The following is a 25,499-nucleotide window of genomic DNA, read 5'->3' as shown; positions in this document are numbered from 1 at the left end:
AGTTGGAACTTTGAGTCGGCATGATTAGAGGCTCATGGGTGAAGGAGGAGGATCTTTCACACTTCGTTATTCGTTTATATTCAGGAAGCCTATTCCAGCCTTAGCGAGTGGCTGATAAGACTAACAGAAATCCATTGTATATACACCTACCATGTAGATGAATGAACATTTGGAGGCCTCGTACAATGCAGAAAAATGATTTGTAGTTCGTTTTTTCTCGAGATTAAAATGAGTGTAAATCGTATAGGACACGGAGCAACTTGAAGCTCAAGTAGCGGGCTGTGTATAAGTGACATGAAATTGTTCCCACCTTGGGAAGAGGATAGAGGCATGGAACTTGACCTGTAGTCGTGAGAAAGATGATATGGCATTTGGCTTCTAGTTACTCGGCGTTGAGGCTTGCCTTGTAATTACCTAGAAAAAAGAAAAAGAAAAAAAAGAGAGAGAAAAAAAAAAGAAACACAACAAAAGAAAAAGTTGCCCCGTTTATCGACATCACCAACCTCACTATCTTCAGTAGTGTAGTTGATGCGATTACGGGCGGCAAGAGCCAAGAGAAAAGACTACGACGCAATGGAACACAAATGACGGAATGCCGCTGCACAGCACGCTGAAGAGTGGGGTATACCCTCCCCTGATAACTGTAAGGTATGCGAAGAATGGTCCACATGATTGGATAAAATCGAGGCGGCTGAGCAGGCCTCCCTCGTGCTTGCTCGCTCGCTCGCTCCTATTCAGTGGTGTCGAGTCCCCCCCCCCCCCTGTTGGTGTTGGTTTGGGGGGGGGGGGGGGGGGGGGGCGCTGCAGGTGACAGAAGGAGTGAGAGCGACCTGAGGCGGGAAGAGGTTCGTTCGTCATCTGCTTGCTGCCAACGGCGAACTACTGTACACTCATAGTTCTAGGTGCCCTCCCTGGTGGTGCAAGTACATTCATTCAGAGACGGAACATCCAAAACACCGGACCTTCGACAACATTCGATAGCGCAGCGGCTGCCGGACCAAGACGTACCCGTACTCGAGTGCGGAACAAGACTCGAATCTTGTTTCTTTTTGCGAACCAGATCCGAATCATATCGCACATCCCAATACCTCAACGCGACTCCAAACTACACACCTACTGTAGCTCTAGGCAGCTCCCGCTCATCGAGCTCCCGCCTCTCCCCCTCTTCCATCCTAGGTCTGCCTAACAATACCGACACCGATACGATACCCACAACTACAACAACTCCGGACGTCCATTATCAGAACAAGCGATTGACACACAACACGACGGACCGATTCAATCTATAGTTTTACGGCTGTGTCACTTTGAAACGAACTACCGTGGTAGCCGACGACACCAGTTCCTGCCCGTCTGGCCAGCTGATAGTGACGACATCCCCCGAGGGCGCGCCCACTACCACTCCTCTCTCTGTTCCTCGTATTTCAACAACCAAAGAACTCTTGATACACCAGCTGCCAGACCAGACACAGCCATCACAATGTTTCGAGCGGCGGCCGCAGGGCCTTACGATGAGGCCATCAGTATGTATACCTTGACCATGATGCATTCATACTTGTGCTGACAGCGCGCTCCTGTACAGACAAGGCAACCGACGAGAACCTCACGTCCGAGGACTGGGGCGCCATCATGGAGGTCTGCGATCGGGTAGCCACCGATGCCAACGGCGCCAAAGAGGCTGTCAATAGCATGATCAAGCGCCTGGCCCATAGGAACGCCAATGTTCAGCTGTATACCCTCGAGGTGAGCTCATCATGTCACCTCTCTTACCAGCCCATATCTTCCAGCCAGATGCTAACCCGGCCTGTTAACCCCCAAGGTTGCGAACGCCCTTTCCCAAAACTGCGGCAAGAACATGCACCGCGAGCTCTCCAGCCGCGCCTTCACCGACGCCCTCCTCAAGCTCGCCAACGACCGCAACACCCACACCCAAGTCAAGGCCAAGATCCTCGAGCGTATGAAGGAGTGGTCCGACATGTTCAAGTCCGACTCCGACCTCGGCATCATGTATGACGCCTACTACCGCCTAAAGCAGTCAAACCCGACCCTACAGCCGCCCAGCGCCCCGCAAAAGAATGTGCTCACCGATGCCGACCGCCAGAAGGAGGAGGAAGAGCTCCAGATGGCTCTCCAGCTCAGTTTGCAGGAGGAGGAACGGAAGAAGAGACCCGCTGGTGCTTCGGGGGCAACTGCGTCCTCATCCAGTGGTGGTGCGGCCGCAGGGCCGAGCAACGCCGGGGGAGCAGGAGCGTCGGGGGATGGCACGAACTCAACCGCTGGCCAGGCAGAGGCAACACCTCAGCCGGTTCCCTCGAGTACCACGGCCGCTACCGTGTCCCGCGTCAGGGCGCTCTACGACTTTGTCCCCTCGGAGCCGGGCGAGCTGGAGTTCAAAAAGGGTGATGTCATTGCCGTGTTGAAGAGCGTGTACAAGGATTGGTGGAGCGGATCTCTCAAGGGCAAGACGGGCATCTTCCCTCTGAACTATGTCGAAAAGCTGGCGGACCCGACCCCGGAGGAGTTGCAGCGTGAGGCGCAGATGGAGGCCGAGGTGTTTGCGGAGATCAAGAATGTAGAGAAGTTGTTGACACTCTTGAGTGCTGGAAACACGGGTCCAAGGGAGGAGGATAATGAAGAGATTTCGGTGAGTGAATGATTTGAAACGGGCTTGAAAAGTGATGTGCTGACGATGAGCAACAGAAACTTTATCACCAGACGCTAGCGATTCGGCCCAAGCTTATCAAGCTGATTGAGAAGTACTCGCAGAAGAAGGGTACGTCTTGGGCTGTTCGTTATTGTGAAGAGGCTCCCACTAACAGCGAATAGATGATTTTACGCAGTTGAACGAAAAGTTCATCAAGGCTAGAAGAGACTATGAAGCGCTTCTTGAGTCTTCCATGTCTCACCCACCAGGACCGACTTATCACCAATACGCAATGAGACCTCCAATGACCAATAGCTACGGATCTGGGGGATATGGCGCGCCTCCTCCGCAACAGCAGCAGGAGCCGCCCCGGTTCTATAATCCAGCGCCCGCTCAAGGTACGTTCGTGAGAGAATTCGGTGGTCAGGGGATGTATTGATCGAGTATCCATAAAGGGCTCACAAGCTGACATGTATAAAACCTACTACTTAGATGCGCCCCAGTATCCTGCGACCTCGCCGTCGCCAAACCCTAACCACTTCATACGTCCTGCTGGCACTCCTGCGCCTTATTACATGGGGGGTGCTGAAGGCCCAGGACAACTTCAGCATCAACAGCAACCTCCTTACCCTCAACAGCAGCCGCAACCAGCATATGGTGGCCCCTCCCGACCTCAAGACCAGCAGCGAAATCCATCAGGACCCAGCCCTATGGCTCCCGCCCCGTTGAACACAACTTCCTCGCCACCCCCAGGGAATCAGTACACCCCTTACCAAGCCCCTGGCGCATCCGGAGCCAACAACCGCACAGATTCATACAGCAGTACAAACGGCGGTGCCCCCCAAGAGCTCTCTACCTCAGCCTACGACTCGCCCATCGCTCAACACAGCACTAACCCCCTCTCCAACCCATCCTACAGCGCTCCGTCCGCTCCCTCCTACAGCCAAGGGAGGCCTGGAGCTCCCACTGACGACCCCTACGGACCAACGAGCCCCGGAGCAGGAAGTAGCAGCAACGTAGGCTCCGCCCCTCCTCCTCCCTCCGGTCCCGCACCCTCCGCTCCTTCGGCTCCCTCAGCACCCGGTGCTCCCAACAGTTACGCACAGGGCGGATATCACAGCCAGAATCCTTACGCCGCCGCTGCCGCTGCCGCTGCGGCAGCTGCTTCTTCACGGACGCATGTCCCTGGGGTTTACGATGGTGCTGGTAGCGAAGTATCGTCGACGGCACCGCAGCCGCCTGCGGCATTGCAGCCTGGTGGTGGGGCACAGCCTCAGTACAAGGCTTACGTGCCTCCTGGGGCGCCGTCAGCGCCGGGTGGTGGTCACGAGGGACCAAGTGCCCCGGGGGCGCCTGGACAGAATGATGGGTTGGCGGATTATTACCGGAGTGCTTACTAAAGCCCAGGAGGTGTTGTAGGGAAGTAATAGGTGTGACTGTTTGGTTCTGGGTAGCTCTAGCATGAGTGTTGGAAGAGAGGATGATGATAGTAGCGTGTAAGGCGAAGAGTTGGGTGATGTGTAGCTTTTTCCTGAAGGGATTGGAGATATAGGTACGAATAGAAGGAGAGATGGATGAGGTGGAAGGAATGGAGCGATTATTGAAACCTATCATGTGTGACATGATAAACTCATGTTGAGTTGTATGGAACAGGGCTTGGTGACATCTAGCTGTGATTCATGAGTGTTCTCCTAGGAATAACCTCACGTTAATCGCCCTCCTGGTCGGGCCCGACGGCTTCACCTGGCTCACTGCAATCCGCTCGCGCATGCTCCACTAAGCAGATGGGAGGAGCCTCGAAGGAAGGCAAGTTATGTACATTGTAGAGAAGGGACCCGCTAGCCCAAGAGAGCCGTTTCCTCCTTGAGGAAGGTGCGGCGGGCAGGCCAGGAAGGAGGTCTGGCTTGCAATCAAGTCTAGAGGCCAGACTAGAAGCCAGGAGGGGGACGAACTGTCATGTATATATCCTGACTCTCCCGGCCTCTTGGCTTCGTTCCTTTCCTACAAACACGCTTTGTTTGAGTGGACCTCACCTTTCTCTTTCACAAAGCACTTTTCAGCTCCGAAGTCTTCCTACATCAACCTTGCCGTTCTGTTCCAACCCAGGCCACTAGGATCAATCACTGTCACCGGCACGTTGAGCTGCTGGATATTGGGCCATATCAGTATGGATAACCCTTCAGCACGACATCATCACTGGTGAATGAAGTTTCCCTTCTTCCCGAACGCCTGACTCTCCGGTGATACCCTTTTTTCTTTTTTGCACCCCACTCTATCATATGACCATGATAGTATGCTGACCATCATCATGCAGCTCCACGCACGGTAACCTAGGCTTGTCAAAGCCTCTTTCCACCTCCAGTACCCTCCTTTTTATTACGTCTCCCGCCACCAGTATGATCCCGAGCCTCTGGAACACTCCCTTTTGCCTGTCAACCAACTTGAAGAGCAGCATATACATATGCCCTCCCACACTCTCCCCCGTCCTCGCCACCATGCTAAAGAGCAAACCATCCCCATTCTCCCTCTCGAAATTTTCCTGCATCACATCTAAACAAACCCTGGGGTTGAGAGACGCTGGAGCCGGCAGGACCTTCTCATCTAACACATGAACCCCTTCCAGCTTAACCGTCCACCCAACCATGCCATCCGTACAGGAAACGCGCACAAGCTCCGTCTCAAACAATGTCCCCCTCAAGCGTAACTGACCACCCGTTACCGCCCCCGTCATATCTTCCGTTAAATAACTCAGTTGCACATCCTCCACTCTTATTTTGGATCCGTGATCCTGACCTTTCATTGGTGTACCCGTTGACAAAGGACCGTCAATAGATGCCCAGGACCAACTGGGCGCCCTGTATATTTCTGGTCGTTTTGTTGTCGCGTTCGCTCCGAAGTATTGAGGGGAGGCGTTAACCCAGAGGAGCTCTCCCTCTAACCAGGGGCGCCATAAACCGGCTACATAGTCGTCTCTCTTCGCTAATGATTGGAAAAGCTTGGCGAGGCCGGAGATAGCGATGAGTTTATCGGATGGGAATGAGAGAGAGGTTTTTGTGTATGTTTGAATTAGAAGGTGCCATGCCAGGTACGTGGACAAGTCATTGCTGTTATCTTGGTCTTGGAGGCGTGGACGAGAACAAAGAGACCGCGTGAGCTTCACTCCGGACTCCTCCCCCCTAGTCATTTGCGACGGTAGATCACCAAGTGGAAAAGCTTCGCAGGCTTCTGAACAGCGACACTCCCAGAATAGCTGGCGGCGGCCGAAGTGGAGGATTCGAGGCGCAAGCACGCGTTCCTGGAGCACCCAGGCGCGAGTGTTGACGAGGGCATGGGAGACTTGGTGGGTCCAGAGGGACAGGTTGATGAGGGTAAAAGGCTCAAATTTGATTTTGGGTCTGTTCATTGCGATATATGGGGATTTTGGGATTGAATGGTGGTTCAAGATGGAGGACAGGAGACGAGAACTGGTTTGCGAAGTGGTGGAGGTAGTGAAGGTAGGAGAAAGTGAAGAAGGAAAAGATGAGGATGATGACGAGGATGATGAAGGGATAGAGAGGTATATGGTCTGCGGGAGGATCTCTTCTTTTATATTCCGAGGCTGGCTGAAGAGTGTGTCGGAGCAGGAGGTGGCGTCGGCGGCGGAGATGTTGCAAAAGGAGTTGGCGTAGACCTTTTGCATTTGGCCAGCTTCGGTTTGCCAGTCAGTTTGGTCATCTTTGTCTTGGAAGATACAGAGGGCATCGATCCAGATGTAGTTCACGTCGAGATGGAGGGCGACGGTCATAACTTCTTGGAAGAGCTTGGGCATTGAGGAGATAGGTATTCCCCCTATCAAGCTTGGATATGTTCTTCTGTTGAGCATCATCTCCTCATCGGCGAAGCCCCAACGGTGAGTGAGGGTCATGTAGGTGGTAGTGGGCTTGGTCTTTTTGGTCTCGATCAGTTGGACAGTTCCTGCCGTGAAGTAAAGAAGCCGTGTGGGGACCCAGTTGCCATGATTGACAGATATATTACACTGAGGGTGGTGGGCAACACAGCTGCTAACCCAACTCTTGGCTAAGTCCAAGGAAGAAGCTGTAGTAGTAAGGCCAAGAACTGGACGAGTAAGAGCTGACTCTGATTTTTCGTCACGCCCCGAGAAGAGTTTCCTCAGGCGTTTCATACGTGAGGAACTTTGAGCGGTTGGGGGTTTGAGGAGGAAGAACGCTTGGCTGATGAGCGGAAGATAATCAACTATAGGTTTCGGCGGCATATAAAGGCGTAGGCAGATTGTATAATCTTGAGATCCAGGGCGTGCCGGAGGAGTTACCGCAATACTGGCAAGAGACACTGGACTTGGATCCTCGCCTTCCCCAGTCGACTGTTTCCAATCAGTACAGAACGTCTCAGAGAAATAAAGTGTAAAAGAGCTAGAATGTGACCAGTGGAGTTCTCACCTTCATCCATTCCTCTTCCCAGTTCTTACGTTGACCTGCATCCAACGAATCCCAGACCCCAGTGCACACGTAGCATTTTTGTTCGAGGGAAGATTGGAAGCTTTCAAGGCTCTTGTGGTGACGAGCATCTGGACCCTTTGGGGATGCCCGGGCTGCCGAAATGAGCAGTTCGAAGGTCTCTTTACAAACAGAACAGATCATGATGAGGTGGTGATCGTCAGGCAAATCAGAGGTATTATCTCGAAAGGAAAGCAACAGGAAAAAAAAAAAAAAAAAAAAAAAAGAAAAAAAAAAAAAAGGAGGAAGGAACAAAAAGCGATTTCACTCTTTACAATGCTGAGTGATGGAGTCGTTGGTGCTTCTGCGTGGATAAGTACGGATTGGCGAGTTGTTCGTAATGACAACTGAATATAGAGAGGAATGGTTTGTAGCCGTTACGCTGGTAAGTATACTGTTGATATAAATTTTCCTAAATCGTCAAAGAGAGTCAAGTTAGTATCGAAGGCTCCAGGAGGGGTATCAACCTTCCTTCCACTTGGTTTCACACTTAGTTAGACATTTGTGTACTAGGATCCTAGCTACACTACTTACCACTCAGCTCGCCGCGCTTAGCCGCCACCCCAACCCCTGGCCTGCATCTGTGAATGGCGAGCTAACCTATGTAACTAATGTAAGTGTAAACCACAAGATACCTAAGTTATCTAAGCGCTGCTGTGGACTTTCCATGCGCCCTTCCCATATGCATCACCACTTTATCAAACCACAATAAACAGCGTGCATTGCCTTCCTGAATTCAACACACGGCATCCTTTTCTTCCCTTCACATTTGCGCTCATAGCACAAAACAAGTGACGGTTGTCATCAAACTGACTTGAAAATGCCCAACCGTTCATATGCGCTCCTTTCCGCGTCCAGGTATCGAAATAGCAATATCGCCATCATGAGACTTCGTTGCGTGCCGATCCCGGACGCCCGTCGTCCATACTGAAATGGGGGAACTCCTCTCGGTTTCATTTTCCACGTCAGAGTTTTCATGAAATGGTTGAGCGTGATCGGAAACTCGTCCTCGGAGGATACCCGCCCCCTCTGATGGAGTGCTTGACGTAGCGCTAGGCGCCACTCGAGCTCGATGCCTTCACAATGATAACCCTCCAGTGGACTTCTGGCTGTGCGTGGGCTGTGTGAATGAGCTTGGCGGGCATGAGGATGTCGCGGAGATGGTGGCGGCCTCCGGTAGGGATGTCGCCTGTGAGGTTGGACCTGGCGTAGGTGAGGGAGACGGAGTCGACTGTGCAAGAGGGAGTCGTGTGTAGAGGAGGGAGTCGCGGTACTGTATTAGATCTCGAGTGTAAGGGGCGGTCTATTGAGACCCATGTCCACCTTGGGAGATGGCTTCTTCTCTTGTTAGTTGGGAGGAGGCCAGATCTTGGTCAGGAAGAATGGGGGAAGATGGGTTGCCAAAGTAACTCTCGAGTTCGAGATACTTGCGACACATGCCGGCGACATATTCATCGTTGATACGTGCTGGGACCATCTTGACCCTACTAGAGCAGGCAATGAGTTTGTCGCTTTCGAAGGTTAGTTTGCAGGCTATGTAGGACTCGACCAAGGGGGCCCAGAGGTGGTAATGGCTCAGCTCGTCTTCTTTTTGCTCCTCGTATGACATTTTGGGGTTGAAGAACAGGTGTTGTCTTTGTACATTGCGGGACCGGCTTCCATTATCCGAGGATGGAGTCCGTTGGGAAATTTTCCCGCCGCATTATGCTCGAATTACTCCCACACTAGTTGTCGCTTGCCGAAATGTAGTATACGAGGTGATCAAATACGCCCCTGGAGGACTTGGCCTCTTTGTGTTTACCAAAGCTTCGGTAACCTCCCGGTTCCAGAAGGTTGGATCGAAGATTAGATAATGTTGGGATACCAAGATCAGGGTCCCATCGCCACGATTTTGGTCCCACTCGATGGCTTGAGGCGCAACAAGATTTGTGGTTCGTGGATTTACCAGGGACTCAGACCAGACGGGTTGGATGCCAACAATGGTCCCGCTGGTGCAAATTACTTCTGGCGTGATTTTCGACACAGTCCTCTAACCATGAGATTTGAATTTGTCGATGGCCTGCTGCAAGGTCTCGATACATGGTGGGTTTTGAGATGATACACTCTGCAGCTGCATCACATCCAAGACCTGTACAGATTGATCAATCCGCACGTGTCTTGCGTCGGGTAAGCACTTGCAGTTATGTATGTCTGCAACGGTGAGCCAGGGCGCTGACATTGGGATCGGTAGTCGATGTGACTTTGAATTTCCAGCGCTTCTATCGGCACTTGTGACATGAATGACGATGTTCCAGGGCGAATCCGGGGAGAGGGTAGCGAGGGAGAAATAAGATTAGTAGCGAGGGCTAGCGAGGCAAATGCGGAGGAGGCGCGGAGGGAGCGGAATTTTGGTAACGTGGCCCGGAGAATTGGCTGTGGTTACCAACACACTATGTTGGTAGGCGGCGAGCCTCGGGAACGACGGTTGGAGTGATGCATTCTCGGTTATCGAGGAGGGCGATCGAGTCATCCAAGTGGGCCGACCGAGGCAATTCGATCCGTGATTGATGATGTTGTCACGACGTTGGAATCATTCGTGTCCCGTATCGAGTATTTTTAGAGCAGAGAACTGAAAGCTTCCACTTTGTTGGGAAATGCCTGCCGTGGTATGGACGGGAGTTGGGTTGCTGACGGATGTGGCCCAAGCTCGGGGAAATTCAACACATGAACAGGCAGTGCGAGTCGGGTGGATACAGATTTTATGCTTATCCACAAGCGGCTACCCTGCGGGTTTGAGGTGCGCCAGTGTGTCATGTCGGGCATGTCAGTGGTCTGGGACCTGCCCTGACAGTTTTGCATCGTCCAGTCTCTGTTTCAGCATGTGGGGGAGAAGAGATGGATATCCCGACGTCAACTACCTCTACTTTCAAGTCCATCCAACTGAAGCATTCCAATACCCTACCTACCTAATGACTAGAATAGTAGTTAGTAGCTGTACATAATACCCGGTGAAGGTGGGTGGTTTACCTCTACACAGTAGGAGACCAATGTACTTCACGTGCAATAAAAGTAAACTGGACCTTCGATTCTACAAATCCGTAAACGCCCGCTCGCATCCTCCCTGGCTAATTTCGCTTTCCAGGCGCTAATCTCCATCTTGCTCGTCCCCGTACCTACCTACCTCTTACTTTTTCCAAAAAGACACCTATTCTCGCCTCTTTTCTTCTTTTTCCTTTTCTCAACAAAAAAACACACCAACAAGCATCCAAAAGGCAAAGTTTGACGACGCATACCATCATCGCCAGCTACACTCTGTCGTTCGTCAACCAAAAGGTGTGTGTTTACCAGAAAGTCATCTCCCACGCAAACACTTGCATGTTTTGCCCCTTCCCTCCTGTTGCGACGCGGTACACGCACCTCCTCCTCTGCTCTAGTCGATGCGGGCAGCCCGGCCATTGGCAGAGCGCCGAGCATGTGTCACTGGGTGTCACTGCTGGACGACGGGACCATCAGATTGCAACTTAAGCAGCTGATCTAAATAAACAACGAGCCACTCATTGCCAATTGCTTGTGTCTCAATGTCAGATGCAGACCCTCGGGGTGTCTGTCAGTCAAAGGCACCAACGAGTAGTCATCCCAGGTGGAAGAAGCCGTCTCTCTCTCCGTGTCCATCTCTTCGTCAAATCAGCTTCAGTTTCCTCATCGACGTACCCTTATTGCTTATCTCTCCCTGCCTCCACATACTCCCACGTTGGCCCCTTGGATGGCGTTCCATATTTAGCCTCACTTTCCTCGTCATTTGTTCCCTTCATTCCTCCTTCCCGCGCCATCCGCTGCTCCATATCGACAACATCAACAATAATCCACTAACAAGCCCGCCAGTTTGACTATATTATATTCTTGTTCCGCGTTTTCTTGGTCACCCACAACCCATAACAATCAACCGCCAAAATGCCAGGTGTTCGTAAGTTTGCCGCATCCGTCCTCCACCAGCCCGGCTGTCCCCATCGCAACGGGAACGGCGACCATGACAACAACTCGATCCACAAGCGGACAACCAGGGCCCAGTTGCCGACATGAAGCGCGAAACCAGCCGGCTGACTTTTCGCTACCACAGCTTTCGACGCGTTCAGCAACCTGAAGGCGAAGCTCAGGGCTGCCTTCAAGAAGCCCACTGAGAAGAGGGCGTCCAAGCCCGTCGACCACGCTAAGCCCACCGAGGCTGCTGCCGATGCCGCTCAGCACGACCCTGTTGCCGCTGCCGCTCCTCCTGCTCCTGCCAAGGATGCCACCAAGCCCGCTGCTGCTACTGCTGCTGCTGCTCCCGGTGCCGTCGAGCTAGCTGCCAACGAGGCCCCTCAAGAAGCCCCCAAGGAGGCCGCCAAGGAGGAGACTCCCGCTGCCGGTACGTTTACACCCGAACCCCGCGCTCAACCTTGGCTTGAGCAAGATAGCTAATCATACATCACATCCAGCCCCCGCCGCCGCCCCTGTCGAGGTTTCTGCTGAGCCCCCCGCTGCCAAGGCTGTTCCGGCCGAGAGCGCCGCTCCTGCCGCCGTTGCCGCTCCTGTCGAGGAGAAGAAGGAGGAGGAGAAGGAGGAGAAGAAGGAGGAAGCTGCTGCTGCTGCTCCTAGTGAGAACACCCCCGTTCCTAGCGTAACCCCCGCTCCTGAGGTCGCTGCACCTGCGGTAGAAGCCCCCGAGGTTGCCGCTGCCCCTGAAGTCGCTGTTCCCGAGCAGAAGAAGGAGGAGAAGAAGGAAGAGGCTTCTTCTCTTCCCGAGGTTGTCAGCGCCCCCTTCGAAATCCCCGAGATCGCCGCCCCCGAGTTTGCTGGTGCTCCGGCTGCTGCTGCTACCGAGGCTGCCGCTGTGCCCGTGGCTGTCGTTGATGAGAAGGAGGCTGTTGCCGTCCCCGCTGCTCATGAAGTCAAGAAGGTTGTGGAGGAGGCTTCCGCTGCCCCTGCTGAGACTGAGACTCCTGCTCCTGCAGCTGCCGTCGCCGAGCCTCCTGCTGCTGTCGCCGCTCCCGCCGAGACTGCTGCCCCCGTCGCCCCCGTTGCCGAGGAGAAGAAGGAGGAGAAGAAGGAAGAGGAGGTTGCTGCTGCTACCACCGCTTAAACGACACGATGACTGGCTTTGTTAAGCGCGACTGCGATGCAATGTGTTTGTTGAAGACTGGGTGCGGTTTGCCAGAAGTGAACTCGAAAAAAATGTACGGCGGATTCGGATGGCTTGGCTAGACCGAGGATGAGGACGGAAAGACGGGACGGGAGGTCGAGGCGTTGCAGGATTGGACTGGGACACGCTCAGTTTCGGTGTCCCCTCATGGGTTTCTACGCTATCATGTTTTCGGTACTGCGTCATGTTGGCGGGATATGTGTTACCGACGATACCAGGGTCTAATTCCCTTTTTTTTTTTAATTAGTTTCTGATACCCAACTATTACTTGTCACCTACTTACGTCCACAAAGACACAGCCATTCAATAGAGTGTTGAATGCCGTTGCGGTGAGTATCATTTCATTGTCAGTAAGCAAGGGAAAAGAATCGACAATATGAAGCAGTTCCAGATCCTGATATCGCTCGCTATCCAAAAGACCGGGAGTCGAATCCATAACACAGGACAAAGGGTTCATTTCCTCGAGCGGCTTTATTCAAGCTTCTTCCTCTTCTGAATCGTCATCATCGCCAGGATCAGGCATGACGATGCGATTGAGGTGCGTTACCTATAACCCGCCCCAGTTAGCAATAGTCTGGATACGGCATTTGTGAACGTGAGCAGGGGGGGTATCGGTACTTACAAACGGAACCATAGCCCTGATAACATCAAGCACCTGTTCTTGCCCATCTTTTGATGTGAAGACAGAATCAGGCAACTTCTTCCCCACGGTGAAGTTGCGCAGTTTGAGCAACTCTATGTCTCTATGCTCAGCATCGAAGCCCTAGAATCAAAATAGCCCGTTAGCTGGCCCGTCTCTGACCATTTCACTTTTCAACAAAAGACTCGAAAACCAACAACCCAACTGAATGAGACAACCAGGCAATTCCGACGCACCTTGGGTTTAGTCTTCAGCGCATTCTCAGCATTAGCCACACAAAATGCCTTGATGACCGCCCTCTCTTCATCCAACCCACCATCCTGCTCGTCCTCATCATCCTCCTCCTCCTCCTCTTCCTCCTCCTCATCTTTCTTCCCCCTCCCCTTCTTCTTCGTCTTCTTCTTCTTCTCTTCCTGTTTCGTTTCCCTTCCATATTTCACAGACTCCTTCCCACCGTTACCAAGAAACGTTTCCCTAAACGTCTTATCCATCAACACCCTCCTCCACCGTCCCGGCCTCTCATCCACACTAGCCCTCAATCTCCCCAGCGCCGGCCCATCAGGATGCCACAGTCCCCCACCCACAAAACACTTGCCCGGCTCCACATGCACATAGTAACACGCATACGGGCCTTTACGTCCCGTGCGCGACCAGCTCGCGCTATAGTGCGGCTTATAAGGCGTTGGGTCCTTGCTGAAGCGAATGTCCCGATAAATGCGGAAATTGATGTCTCTAAAGGGTAATTCGGGAATAGTGGAGTCACATGAGGAAATGATTTCGTCGGTGAGCGAGGTGGCGTAGGATTCCCAGTCTGAAAGGGAGCGGCGGTATTCGGCGTCGTGGAGCTTCAGCCAGGAACGCTTGTTGTTGCGCCGAAGATCGGCGAGGAAGAGGAGGGTGTTGGGGTGGATGGTGGAGGGGGTGTAGGGTACGCCGTTTAGGTCGCGGAGTTTGGGGATGGGGATGAAGGTGAGCTTGGGGGAGGAAGTGGAGGAGTCATCTGATTCTTCTTCTTCGTTGTTGTTGTTGTGATGATTATTGTCGTCATCCTCGTCATTTTGGGTTTCGGGGTCGTCGTGATAGGCGTCTTCGTTGTCGTCGTCGTCGTCGTCGTCGTCGTCTTCATCCAAGTCGGGATTGGCTTCTACTTTGGCCTTCTTTGGTCTGCCGCGTGTGGCTTTGGCTTTGGATTTGGATTTGGCAGCGGCGGAAACTTCTGGTGAGTCGGAATCAGAGTCCCCGCCTTCAAAGTAATGGCTTTTCTTTGCGGAGGCAGAGACGCGCGTTGAGCGGCGACGCGAGGAGTAGTCGGGTGTTGAGACTGCGTCGTCAGCATGCGCGATGGCCGCGGCTTTGCGCTTGCGTGGTGGCATTGTTTGTTTGCTCATCGGATGAATTGACTTGAGTGGTTCGAATATAAAAATTGGGTAAGGAACGAGAGTCGAGAAACTCTCAAAAAAAAAAAATGATTAAAGTGCCAAGTCCAAGGGACGATTTTAATTGTCCAATCTTTCACCACTGGGTTATGACGTCGAAGGCAAACGCGATCGAGGGGGGCGATTTCAATTGTTTGTTCGCGTTGCCGGATCGCGAGAGCACGTGGCTGTTTGGCTGAACTGTGAGCTTATGTCATCCTGTCTTTCCTTTCCTTTCCGTCTTTCATCGTATCTTCCCTTAATTTCCATCCCCCAAACTTCTGAGCGAATAGTCAGTGGGCGAAAATGTGTTATTCAACATATCGCATGTTCTGTCATGTTTCGAAATTTGAGTTCCGCACTTAAACGTCCACTGTTCACCTCTGGAGAATGCTCGAGTCAAATCCCCCAAAGTTGAGGCATCTGCAACGTTGTATTGTCCCCCACTGGTGCCACCTCACGATGTTCTAGTACTCGTAGACAGAGGAGTGGGTTGGGGTCAAAGATGCCCCGAAACTCTCCAATTCTCCTCTTCTCTCCTCATTGTCGTTACTTCACATGCATATGTATTACTTATTGGTTACCCCACACGATACTCACTCTGTTTGAGGTTACACGATGTCTTGGCCATTCCCCAACTTATCCAGACTCGGATGAAGACGGCCTCCAACTCGAGCGTGGGTGACTTACTCTGATAGCGTTTGCTTCTCTTTTCTTGAAATATCGTTCGGTAAAAAAGGACGACGGGTTTTACTTTTCATCCCAATTCTTCTTTTCGTATTCTATTTTGACTCTACCTTTTCTCATCAACTACCCACCACCTCTCTCACCAGTCAACTACAGAAATTACCCAAGAATGGCCCAAAAAACCAGCTACCCCTCCCCCCTCCTGCGCGAGCTCCAAGAAAACGGCTTCACCGTAATCCGCTCCCTCCTCACCCCCTCCGAACTCACCACCCTCCGCTCCGCCGCAGACTCTCTGACGGCCCTCGCCCGCGCCGGTTCCTGGCCCTATATCCGAACCGTAGGCAAACAATTCCCCCCCTGGCCCTCCTCTCCCCCCGCCGACGGTTCCGGAATCTGGGGCGTCCAACACCTCTTACACCCGGACCTGCCGCCCCTCCTCCCCCAAGACATGGAATCCAAAAACGCCTTTCTGAAGCTCTACTTTTCCCCTTCCATCCTCTCCATCGCCAAGCAACTGTTGCCCGAGGGCACCACGGACGACGACCTGGTAATGGAACTGTTCAACATGCTCGTTCGGCCCGACAAGGAGTTTGCTCTGAGCTGGCATCGGGATGACATCCCCGCGACTGCGTCCGCCGAGGAAGAAAGGCAGAGGCTGGTGCTGCCGGCTACGGAACCGCGCTACCATACGCAATGGAACTTGAGTCTCGTGGACAACGATACGTCGCTGGTGTTGGTTCCCAAGTCACACACGCGCCCGCGCACAGACGAGGAGCGCGCAGCGGATCCGTTTGAGCCTGACATGCCGGGGCAGCTGGTTGTGGAGCTGAATGCGGGGGACGTGGCGTTTTATGATAATAATATCTTGCATAGGGGGGTGTATTCATGTCGCAAAGAGAGGACGACGTTGCATGGAAGTGTCGGGCATGTGGCGGGCACATCAAGTGGGAAGAGGGCGAGGAATGTGTTGCAGCATGGGGTCGGGGAGTGGGTAGAACGATGTGATTTCTCGGCGTTGGGGGAGAGAGGGGAGGAGGCGAGAGAGAGGGCGGAGGGGATGAGGGAGCGGTTGGTGAGGATGGGGAGGGAGAATAAGGATGTTGGGTTTTCGCTTGATGGTTAGGTAGGGGCTGGTGTGGTGTGTGTGAATATGGGCAGTGAGTGGTATGAGTGGTTATTAGCGCAGCGAAGGTGTTTGAGTTCTAACGATTTGGTTCAATTTCAGAAATAACGGATATGTCACCCACAACCAAGAACAGTCTGATATGTACAATCCCCCAAGTCTTTCAACCTACCCGCTGCTACCACTTCTTCGCCCAACACAAACTGCACTCTTCCCAGCCAGCCCAATACATACCAATTTCCAAACATCCCATCCGCCCAGCTCACTCACCCACTCTTATAGACCCCCACCGAACTCGGGAAATTATTCACATTATCCGCGTACCACGCAACACTCACTCCATCCCTCGTCAACATACTTTGCGCCCCAATCGTGTTCAATCCATAGATATTCACATTCGAACACCCGGTCCCCTCCACACTCGCAATCCTACTCTGACACGTCTGCCCCGCCGCAAACGTCGAGCAAGCAGTACTGTAATCGCTGAAAAACGAATACAAGCCCGCTCCATACACAAGGATGTTCTTGCTGTTGAGCACCCGGAGACCCCAAGCTGCTGCGCAGTTCCCCGATACTCCCGAGCAGGAAGTGGAGAAGTTGGGATCGTTGAGGGAGGAAACAGACGGGAAGGGAACCAAGGCGTTGGGTGTGGGCTGGTAGTAAGGCGTTTCGGTCTGGATCATGCCCATGAAGATGTTTTGGGTGGAGGAGAGCTGGTATTGGTAGAGAACGTGGTGCTCGGACCCGGTGCCGTAGAGCCAGAAGGTGCCGCTGGTGGATTCGATGTCTGTATTCATTGAAGCAGGGGGTTAGGTCAAGGGTGTCAAAGAAAATGGGAGAGGAAAAGAGGACTTACAAAGACCACGACCGCTGTAGAGAGTAATCTGCGTATTTGCCGCGTCATCGATATCATGGTCGGCGGTCCTGTTAATCCACGTACGTCAGTTTCCATAACCTCCTCTCTCTCTCTCTCTCTCTCTCCTTCTCCCGTCCCAGGCAAGAGAGATGGGGCATACTCACCACAACCATACATTTTCCATATACAACCCGCTCGCCCCCTTGGTGATATGCATAGCCATAAACGCCACAATACACTCCTGCCTCACCGTTGGATTCCCGGGCGTCTTCAAGCACTGCCCGACCTGCTGCTGACTGCCCACAAACCCGCCAATCCGTGTGTGCACATCCCACATTCCACTGGGGTTACTCGCCGGACTGGCCAAGTTCCACTCAATCAGCACTGCGCCCGCCTGCGCGTTCTGCGTGGAAACGATAAAGTCGCTTAGCTCCACCGTGCCCGCCTGTCCGCTGGAGCTGCCCACTTGTAGGACCGGCTTGGGGTTGTTGATATCATTGAAAAACCCGCCGGCCGACATGATGGTGGCGTAGGACTCGCCGACAATCTTGGCGCCGGGCGGGATGCGGATGGTTGAGGTGACCCGGTACAGCCCGTAGTCCAGGTAGAGCACCTTACCCTGGGCGACGGCGGTGTTGATAGCGTTTTGCAGGGCGGCGGTGTCGTCGGTTGCGGCGTCACCCTTGGCGCCCGAGGCACGGGCAGAGATGAATTGCGAGGCGGAGAGGGTCTCATACTGAGGCTTGGAGCGCGTGTAGTAGCGCCCGTTGGCGGCGAGTAGGCTAACGGGGCGTGGGTTGGGAGTTAGGGCGCCAGCGAACTCGACAGGGCCGGAGGGGGTGTATTTGTGGCCGTTGCCCCAGGCCGTGATGGTGGTTGAGCCGGTGGAGCCGGAAAGGTAAGTGCCTTGGGGACCTTTGACGGCAACGGGGACGTTCGTGAGGGCAATGTTCTCGAGGACGAGAGTGCCGGCGGTGTCGGGAGTGCTGGCAGTGGTCCAGGAGGTGGAAATGGCGACGGGGGTGTTGGTGAAGGAACTATCGAAGACGATGATGGAGCCGGTTTCTACCTTGCCGCTGCCGGCGGTGATGTCAATGCCGACACCACAGTTGTTAATGGAGAGGCCAGAATAGGTCCAGCCCCAGTTCCACAGATGATAGATGGCTTGGGAGGGTCAGCAGATCTATATGAAGATGCAAAAAGAGGGATAATGAATATACCTGTCTTGCAGTTGTTGAACCTCAAGTTCCTCATAGTGAACTGCTGATTACCCATTGAAGCACCAGTGGCACCACCGTTGAAGGTCAGGTCCGTGACGAAACCACCGCTACCCTCTTCCATGAACAAACCGACATGGACAACATTCGATGCCGTCGGCATGTTGAAGACGATGTTCTGCAGACTCGTCGCCTGTGAACTTGGCCAGTGAATACCTGTGGCGGCATTGGCAGGTGGAATATTCGTAGTATCGATAACAAAATTGCGGATTTGACGGAAGAAGACGTTAACAGCCTTCCAGTTCAGGTACTGAGTGTAGTAAGGATTCGCATCAATTAGACCAAAACCAGCAAAGTTAGCCGTGGCCTTGAGTGTAGGTGGGGAGCTCGCATCTCCGATCAATTGTGTAAAGTATGCTGGCTTGATGGACCCAGAGATAAGGTAGGTTCCGGCGGGGAAGTAGACAACGGCTGGAGTCGTGGTGGTCGAGGTCTAAAGATAGTTGTTAGAACAAGCTTTTTCAACCAGCTCAAACCGGAAACACTTACACAGCCTTGGTTGCAAGGATTTCCGGCGGTGATGGCGGCATTAATAGCAATTGTGTCGTCGGTAACACCATCTCCTATTCCCGTGTTAGACTTGATCGTGCCTATAACTCTGGGAACACTTTGGCTCAACATACCCTTTGCTCCATAATCCTTGACGTTTCGAAAGACCGGATATCCAGAGTACGCGAAGGGTGCATAACCACGATCTAGCCATGCTGTTAGCCTTGAGAGTAACTTGGAAACTAGTGACTCCCCTTACGAGCAATGTCCCCCATCCAGTATGCATTGACAGCAGATGTTAGGCTGGCAACGGCCAGCAGAAGGGTGCCAAGACGCATGGTGAAAGTTGGACAGCCGCGGCTGTAACGAGACGAAGACCCGATATCTGTCCCACCGGAGTACAACAGGATGAAGAAGTAAGAGTTCTTGTTATCCCTAGCACGCGGGACAACGGCTGATATATCTGATTTCCTGAGGAATGTTGATCTTCAGCAGACAGCCACGTGTAGCGGGAATGTTGAAAGTGTCCCCGAAGCCCCCTTGATGTAAAACCTGCCGCATTTCCGTAGAGAGAAGTTGCTTGATTGAAAAGAAGGGGTGGCAACACTAGGAAGCATGAATCCAATATCATCTCACAACTGCTGAATGATACACCACCTGCCTACTTGGTATGGGCGCGGTACGTGACCTAAGTGAAGTCTATGATCCATCACAAAGGGCCGAATGTCCACGCCACATTAGTTTTCCAGGATACACTAGGAGATACAAAACATTCTCTTCACGAGACCATCCTCTTTGGGAAGAGTCTCCTCTATGCCTGGCCCCCGTCAATATGAAGGAAACGATGTTCATTCGCGGTGTTGTTTTTTTTCGGGCCGCTACCACTGGCGGCGTCTACCACCATCTTCGCAGGATGGAGGCTCATGGGCAAGGGTCAGCTGAAGGACTTTTGTTGATCCATGACACCCAGTGAGGTGCCCATTCGAATTTTTCAAAGCCTTTTTGTTTAAGAACTAATAAATAGGAGGATGGTAAAGTAAGGGGCGTAGTAAGACAACGCCCGTCATGAGGTGGCGTCTGGGTGTGTATCCTCTGGATGTATCCGCACATTACCGAGATCCTGGAGGGCAGCATGAAGGGGATGCAAAATCCGGGGAAGATTAATATTGAGGCAAGTGATAGTGAAGAGAAGACTTGACACACATGGGAAATGAAGGAGTAGCATTGCTTCCATATCCTGATGAATCCCGTGCTCTGATTTGCTGGCAGCGAACCAATTGCCTTGGCGACTAAATCTTCATTGCAGCAGAATAAGGCCGGATGTGACCACTTGTCGACGTCTAGTGACCAAACTCTGGCGATCCGGTACACACCCGATTCAGATTTATCGTTTCAACGTCTGGGCCCGATGAATGCATGTTTGTCGGCATCGGTTGGCACTGGGCATGGACTCCACTAATTCCGGACATGACAGTTGTGGGCGCCAACGGCACCTGATGGCAGTGGTTGATTACGGGGCGTTCCGTGAATGTTCTAGCATCCCGGTGACCCGCATCATGTAAGTCGACGGTTCTGTCTGTGGTCCCGAAAGCAAGTATGGACGTGCTTGAATCCCATATGGCTCGCACCAGGGTGAAGAACGTGGTAGGTAACCTCAGACAAGGCGCGCCGGCTGTTACGTCCGATCCAGAACCATGGACCAGACGGAGTGGGCGAGATCCTGCCAGGAACCAGAGAGACAGGGCGCTTGTTTAGTGGACGAGTGGTTTCTCTAAGACCGAGGCTGCTGTCTATGGTGGGTTTGCCATCTCGTAGCCTTTTGTTTATCCATTTGAAGTATCTGGCGCTATGCGAGCAAATACAGCAGTTGCACTTGCAGAAGATAGCCCGTGTAAAAGGGACTGAAGACAGACCCTCGCTAGAGATGACCGATGCCCACACTAAATGTCAACTGGCTCATGGATTCTCAAAACCCGAGCCTTTAGGCAGCGGCCGTATAGCATCCTATTTAAAAACATGGGCACTTGGCTGTGAGAGTGTGGTTTCCAACGCCGGTGGATCACCTGTCAAAGTTCAAAATGCTCTCTCTGGCACTCTTTCCAGATCTTGACTGTACTGGGAAGTTCATGTGCGAAATGTTTACTTACATAACATCAAGGCCTTGATATGCCAACTGCCTGTTGTGTAACGCTTTTTGCTAATCCTTCGTGCACGGTAGATGACGTTGCATAACCGACGATGAGTCTCAAATCGACCGTGTCTCTAAACAGACTGTACAGTTCTAGATGGCTTGGTTTATCGACGGGAGTCAGAACGGAGATGGCCTTGAGACATGGCTGAATGTCAAGCCACGTGGGTTATGTCGAATCAACCCAAGGCAGCGGAAGCGTCCGTGACAACCAAGCTGAATGTTGAACATGAATGTGAATCGCCTTTCTATACTCTCTGACACCGGGTGAAGTCTGTCGAGAGAAGTGCTGGTTCGTATTGTGTTCACAGTGACGGCGCGAATGAGTGTCGTCCAAGCTGAACATGGCATAGAAATGGGGGGGGGGGGGGAATCGCCGTTGATGAGAAATTCGTAGTGTGTGTGAGTAACCTCAAGTCTGAGACCCAATACCTCTGACAAGCAGCGCGTGCAAGTAATGATGTAAAGAGGGCACGGGAACATCAGACGTGATGTGTTGGACCAAGTCGGAGTGGTGTGTGGTGGTGGTAACATTGAATGCTCGTAGCAGGCTGTTTGGTTGTTGATGCTACCACCACCCCTTTTACCGATGCTGCCAGTCGAGTGTCTCGAACGTCTGCAGTGCAGTGTCAGGTGCAGATCAAAGAGGGCAACTGGCAAGCTCAGAAGACGGCGCTTGATGTTCCGGACCCCATAAGGCAAGTAGGAGATGACCCCAGTCAGAGGAGGACGGGTGATGAGGATGAAGGACGTAAAGGAGAGACAAAAGGCCTTGCGAGGAGTTTTAAGTCAAGTACGGTCGTTGATGAGGTTTGCGTGGTATATTTCCCTTTCAGCGTGCAAGTCGTATTTATGGTCTCGAGTTCCAGGCTGTAAGAGAAATCGAACCGGAAGAATTGGAAGAGTTGGAAGTTGTTGGGAGGTTCCGCGAGTCTTCCGAGGTTACAAACTAGCCTCTTCCCCGTTGTCATCGATTTGGCCAGGAGAATCTGGGGTCAGCACAGCCCATCTTCCCCAGATCTCCAAATAGGGGGACATTTTGGCGACATCTCCACACGCGGGCGCCACTTCCGCAGAGCGTCGAGATAGGACTTGGATATGCTTCCTCTTTCTCCGCTTCACGTTTGGAACCGCCATGACTTGGGCTATATCTCGAAGCCGTTCAAGAATTAAGAGAACAAGAAAAAAGCAACAATGGAGATTGCCAGCGCAGCGACATGTTGAGGGCTTCCGTCTGTCGATCACATTCAAGAAAATGGCACAGGCGGTTTCCTCGGCTCCTTGCGCGCTAGCTTGATATGGCTTAGTGGTTTCCCCGCTTTCTCGAACAGCTAGCTGCATGCGTCTTGTACGGTGGCCCAAGTGTGACCTAGGTCGTTTATAAAACTGGTCCAAGCTCCCAGTTGAAGCCAGGTGACGGCTATTTTATATCAACGCCTCTACCACACTTACAAAATGCAACACCCACGCTGACCTTGAACTTTAACTTCAACCTTTCCAACTTCTTTCCTAGTCTCAGTTCTCAAACCCACTCAACCTCCCAAAACCACTTTCTTTTTCTTTTTCTTTTTCTTTTCCTTTATTTCTTTCTAGCCCCGGCCGGAAGGGGGGGGGAAGAGAGAGAGAGAGAATAGGATCCATTTGCATTGCTACCTTACCCTAACTCAAAAATTTGGAGAAGAACCAAATGCAAGGCACCTCAACCTATACCACCAATGCTACTAATACCACTAATGCCACCAATGTACTAATGAAGTAATGAAGTAATAGGAGTTAATGAGAGTTAATGGGAGTTGATGAGAGTTGATGAGAGTTGAGAAGAATCAATGGGAGTCAATGGGAGTTGATGAGAGTTGAGAAGAATCAATGGGAGTCAATAGGAGTTGATGAGAATCAATGGGAGTTGTGACGTTGCGGGAGACGGCTTATCAAAGTTATCTTAGTACAAGGATTTGGATGCTACCCCCTAGTGCAAGCCTAATGCCTACAGCTGGTTGAGACCTTTGTTTTCAGAACTTTTGGATAAACGACCCAAGTCACACTTGGGCCACCGTAGTCTTGGTGTGCCTTGTTTCTTTAGTCGACTTTGACAACAGAAAGGAATCAGACTGGACATTGGCGGCCCGACGCAGCCCAAGACCATGGGTTTTTACGACTGAGGTGAATGCGGCCTGGGATCTTGTGTTCAGCTGGCGAGGAAAGCAACTGAACGATTGGAGTTTGATCAAAAGTGAGGGGGGTTCACCGAGATGGATTCGGTGGTTGCTCTCAGAGCACCAGGAGCACCCTTTAGCCATTTGAGAGATCTCAAGTAATCAAATCCAAAAAAAAATGTAGATGAAACGCCCTACTTACTTACAGTTTGGGTGCCGTGGCATTCATACCTCTACATACCTACTTGTATGTTCCCTCAGGCCAAAAGCCTTGATGGCGTCAAGAATGCCAGGAGGTCCGTGCGTTGGCAGCGGGGAAAAGCACATGCGAGTGGATGCGGTGTCCTTGAGCTCCCCGTCTCGAGTGGGGAGTGACGTTTCGGAGCTTGAAAGATGCCACTCCACTCCAAACGTCGTAAATGCGAACATGTCAACGTCAGGGAGACAAGATCGAAATGTTTGGATCCGTCATCTTCGCGGAATGGTGGTAGGTACTAACCCAGACTCCATGAGAATGCGTGCCTGGCCAAACTCGCTCTACCAGGCTCGTTGGTTGGTGGTGTCGTCTGGATGTGCTGCGGAGTGAGTGCTAGTATCGATTTCGCCGAGGCACTTGTCGGCCGCCAATACTCCATTACTAGGTCCATGACTCCAACAGACGCCTGTTCGATGAGTTCTGAACCCCAACTTTTATGGCTGATCAAGTACCAGGACCGTCTGTGCCTGGCCCGGGCTTGGGGATTGGTTCCTTCCCCCACCCCCACATTTTGCACCTGCCGTGTCTGCATGCTTGCAGGGTTGGGAGGCAGGGAAGGGCCGGTGCCACTTGAGTTGTGTCGGAGGCTGCAGTGCAGTGCGTTCTGGGGTTGACCCCTCCTTCTCACAGGCTTCTCTTGGTCGAACGGCCCGCCGTCTTCCCCATTTTCCCGTGCGGAGATGCAGCTTCGATTCCGTCATGGAATGACTAGGTACCTACTCTCTATGTCCCAAAAGTGCAAGTTAGTGGCAGCATCGTTCATTTCCACACCATACACTCCTCTCGGTGCAATTGATGACGGGAACCCCCACTTTGGCTCAGTCCGATACAAAGACTAAGTACCTATCAGGCAGGCTGTGTGTATTTGCCGGCAAGCCAGGGGCTGAGGTACCCGTCGGAGAAACGGTGCGGGGGATTATTGGAGGCCAGCAAGCAAGCCCCGGAGAGGGAGAAGAACTGAACTGAAGCGCCAGAAGTGGAAGTCAGTTGCAAGCGGCATGCCCTCCAAATGCCTGGGCGCACATAGATTTTCGGTTTGAGGTTGGCATCGTATAGGTAGAGGTACTTGGGTACCTAATCAGCTCATGCGTGGGTCTTTGCCATGTTCGTTTCTTTCCACTTTCATTCTTGGTTTGAAGCTCCCGCCTAATCGGGAAGTCTCGCACGCCCACTCTTTCCTCCGTACACTCGCAGATGGGAATGATGCTGTGTGCTCGTCAACTCGGTTTCATCTGCCAGTGTTTATGCATCCATCCATCCATTCACTCACCCGCCGCACAGCCAGTTCAGTTGGAGACAGCGGATCAGAGCGGCACGCTGAGGACTGGACTTCATATGAGTCTTTGTTCGCGGTTGCAGTGCTGCAAACACCCGGGCGGTCTTCCTCCCCTTTCCCCACACTTGAATTGAACAAGCCCGCTGTGGACAGCACCCCGGCAACATCTTCTCCATCTTCTACCTCGAATCTGTGCCTATACAACCTCAGTCTTGTGCATAACCTCCAACAGACTGCCAAACATCAACGTTACTTCAGGGGGGCACCCAACGAGGAGAAACTGAAGTGTTTCAGTCTGTCCATAGCCCAGTTTCCGCTTCTGCTCAAACAACGTCGACAACACCGCGGCCTGGTGATTTGGTCCATTGATATCGTCCCAGACTCCAAGCGCACGAGGGCGGGACAAGGTCGCCTTGTACATATGTATTTCGAGCAATACGACCATCTGCCGGGGTAGCAAAAGCAAACCAAGTCGTTCGGGCAACACAACAACGGTCCTCATTCCTCAGCATCCCCATTCCCCTCTTTTCTCCTCATTTTCACTTCCCAGCATTGGCATTCTGCCCCCTCTGTCCATTCGCGCTAAAGGTCCTTGAGGCCTTCTTACAGCCAAGACACCACCCAAAGATTATTATCATCATTACTGTTGTATGTACTTGCATCCGGCATTCTTTGACACTTCTCCCCCCTGTCGTCCATCACTCGACAGGATTGGCACTTCTCCGCTTTTTGGGCGACGGGATGAAGCGCCGAGAGCTCCAAGTCAGCTTTCATCCCTCGGGTCATCCCTCTGTTCCTCCGCATCGCTCCATCATTCCACCCCCTATCCTCCTTCTTCTCCATC

General features: G+C 52.5%; 7 protein-coding genes across 7 annotated transcripts; 3 read left to right on the top strand and 4 right to left on the bottom strand.

The window, feature by feature from the left end:
• Positions 1-1,480: 1,480 nt before the first annotated feature.
• Positions 1,481-4,044, top strand: B0T23DRAFT_429033 (uncharacterized protein; the record flags this gene model as incomplete). Its single annotated transcript, XM_062840163.1, has 6 exons — positions 1,481-1,523; positions 1,583-1,743; positions 1,820-2,644; positions 2,701-2,773; positions 2,827-3,042; positions 3,137-4,044. The coding sequence occupies 6 exons, from the start codon at positions 1,481-1,483 to the stop codon at positions 4,042-4,044; spliced, it is 2,226 nt and encodes a 741-aa protein (XP_062693258.1).
• Positions 4,045-4,919: 875 nt separating this feature from the next.
• On the bottom strand, positions 4,920-7,281 carry B0T23DRAFT_396108 (heterokaryon incompatibility protein-domain-containing protein; the record flags this gene model as incomplete). The annotated part of the gene is made up of 2 exons (XM_062838230.1): positions 4,920-7,004; positions 7,081-7,281. 2 exons carry the CDS (start codon positions 7,279-7,281, stop codon positions 4,920-4,922), a joined length of 2,286 nt encoding a protein of 761 aa, XP_062693257.1.
• Positions 7,282-8,189: 908 nt separating this feature from the next.
• B0T23DRAFT_396107 (uncharacterized protein) lies at positions 8,190-8,746 on the bottom strand (the record flags this gene model as incomplete). The annotated part of the gene is made up of 2 exons (XM_062838229.1): positions 8,190-8,410; positions 8,461-8,746. The coding sequence occupies 2 exons, from the start codon at positions 8,744-8,746 to the stop codon at positions 8,190-8,192; spliced, it is 507 nt and encodes a 168-aa protein (XP_062693256.1).
• Positions 8,747-10,854: 2,108 nt separating this feature from the next.
• On the top strand, positions 10,855-12,246 carry B0T23DRAFT_149838 (uncharacterized protein). The gene is made up of 3 exons (XM_062832515.1): positions 10,855-11,080; positions 11,234-11,521; positions 11,592-12,246. The coding sequence occupies exons 1-3, from the start codon at positions 11,068-11,070 to the stop codon at positions 12,233-12,235; spliced, it is 945 nt and encodes a 314-aa protein (XP_062693255.1). The 5' UTR covers positions 10,855-11,067; the 3' UTR covers positions 12,236-12,246.
• Positions 12,247-12,571: 325 nt separating this feature from the next.
• Positions 12,572-14,772, bottom strand: B0T23DRAFT_380509 (uncharacterized protein). Its single transcript, XM_062837216.1, has 3 exons — positions 13,172-14,772; positions 12,918-13,058; positions 12,572-12,842 (listed from the first exon to the last, which is right to left on the bottom strand). Exons 1-3 carry the CDS (start codon positions 14,321-14,323, stop codon positions 12,771-12,773), a joined length of 1,365 nt encoding a protein of 454 aa, XP_062693254.1. The 5' UTR covers positions 14,324-14,772; the 3' UTR covers positions 12,572-12,770.
• Positions 14,773-16,272, top strand: B0T23DRAFT_380507 (uncharacterized protein). Its single transcript, XM_062837215.1, has one exon. It carries the CDS (start codon positions 15,207-15,209, stop codon positions 16,158-16,160), a length of 954 nt encoding a protein of 317 aa, XP_062693253.1. The 5' UTR covers positions 14,773-15,206; the 3' UTR covers positions 16,161-16,272.
• Positions 16,273-16,293: 21 nt separating this feature from the next.
• B0T23DRAFT_149813 (pectate lyase superfamily protein-domain-containing protein) lies at positions 16,294-19,286 on the bottom strand. The gene is made up of 7 exons (XM_062832514.1): positions 19,042-19,286; positions 18,917-18,988; positions 18,783-18,856; positions 18,237-18,726; positions 17,181-18,180; positions 17,017-17,084; positions 16,294-16,947 (listed from the first exon to the last, which is right to left on the bottom strand). The coding sequence occupies exons 1-7, from the start codon at positions 19,118-19,120 to the stop codon at positions 16,427-16,429; spliced, it is 2,304 nt and encodes a 767-aa protein (XP_062693252.1). The 5' UTR covers positions 19,121-19,286; the 3' UTR covers positions 16,294-16,426.
• Between the last annotated feature and the right edge of the window lie 6,213 nt (positions 19,287-25,499).

The sequence above is a fragment of the Neurospora hispaniola genome (genome assembly GCF_033458365.1).
Source record: "Neurospora hispaniola strain FGSC 10403 chromosome Unknown B0T23scaffold_4, whole genome shotgun sequence".
NCBI classification, from domain to species: Eukaryota; Fungi; Ascomycota; class Sordariomycetes; order Sordariales; family Sordariaceae; genus Neurospora; species Neurospora hispaniola.
Note: the sequence above shows the minus strand (reverse complement) of the source record. Positions and strands in the feature narration are given on the sequence as shown.

Coding starts and splice junctions, on each gene's coding strand:
- B0T23DRAFT_149838 (XM_062832515.1), top strand. Junction 11,522..11,591: donor GGAGGAGACTCCCGCTGCCG/GTACGTTTACAC, acceptor CATCACATCCAG/CCCCCGCCGCCGCCCCTGTC.
- B0T23DRAFT_380509 (XM_062837216.1), bottom strand. CDS start 14,323: ATGAGCAAACAAACAATGCCACCACGCAAGCGCAAAGCCGCGGCCATC. Junction 13,059..13,171: donor CGCTGAAGACTAAACCCAAG/GTGCGTCGGAAT, acceptor TTTTGATTCTAG/GGCTTCGATGCTGAGCATAG. Junction 12,843..12,917: donor TCAGGGCTATGGTTCCGTTT/GTAAGTACCGAT, acceptor GGCGGGTTATAG/GTAACGCACCTCAATCGCAT.
- B0T23DRAFT_380507 (XM_062837215.1), top strand. CDS start 15,207: ATGGCCCAAAAAACCAGCTACCCCTCCCCCCTCCTGCGCGAGCTCCAA.
- B0T23DRAFT_149813 (XM_062832514.1), bottom strand. CDS start 19,120: ATGCGTCTTGGCACCCTTCTGCTGGCCGTTGCCAGCCTAACATCTGCT. Junction 18,989..19,041: donor CTGGATGGGGGACATTGCTC/GTAAGGGGAGTC, acceptor CAGCATGGCTAG/ATCGTGGTTATGCACCCTTC. Junction 18,181..18,236: donor GTTCAACAACTGCAAGACAG/GTATATTCATTA, acceptor GACCCTCCCAAG/CCATCTATCATCTGTGGAAC.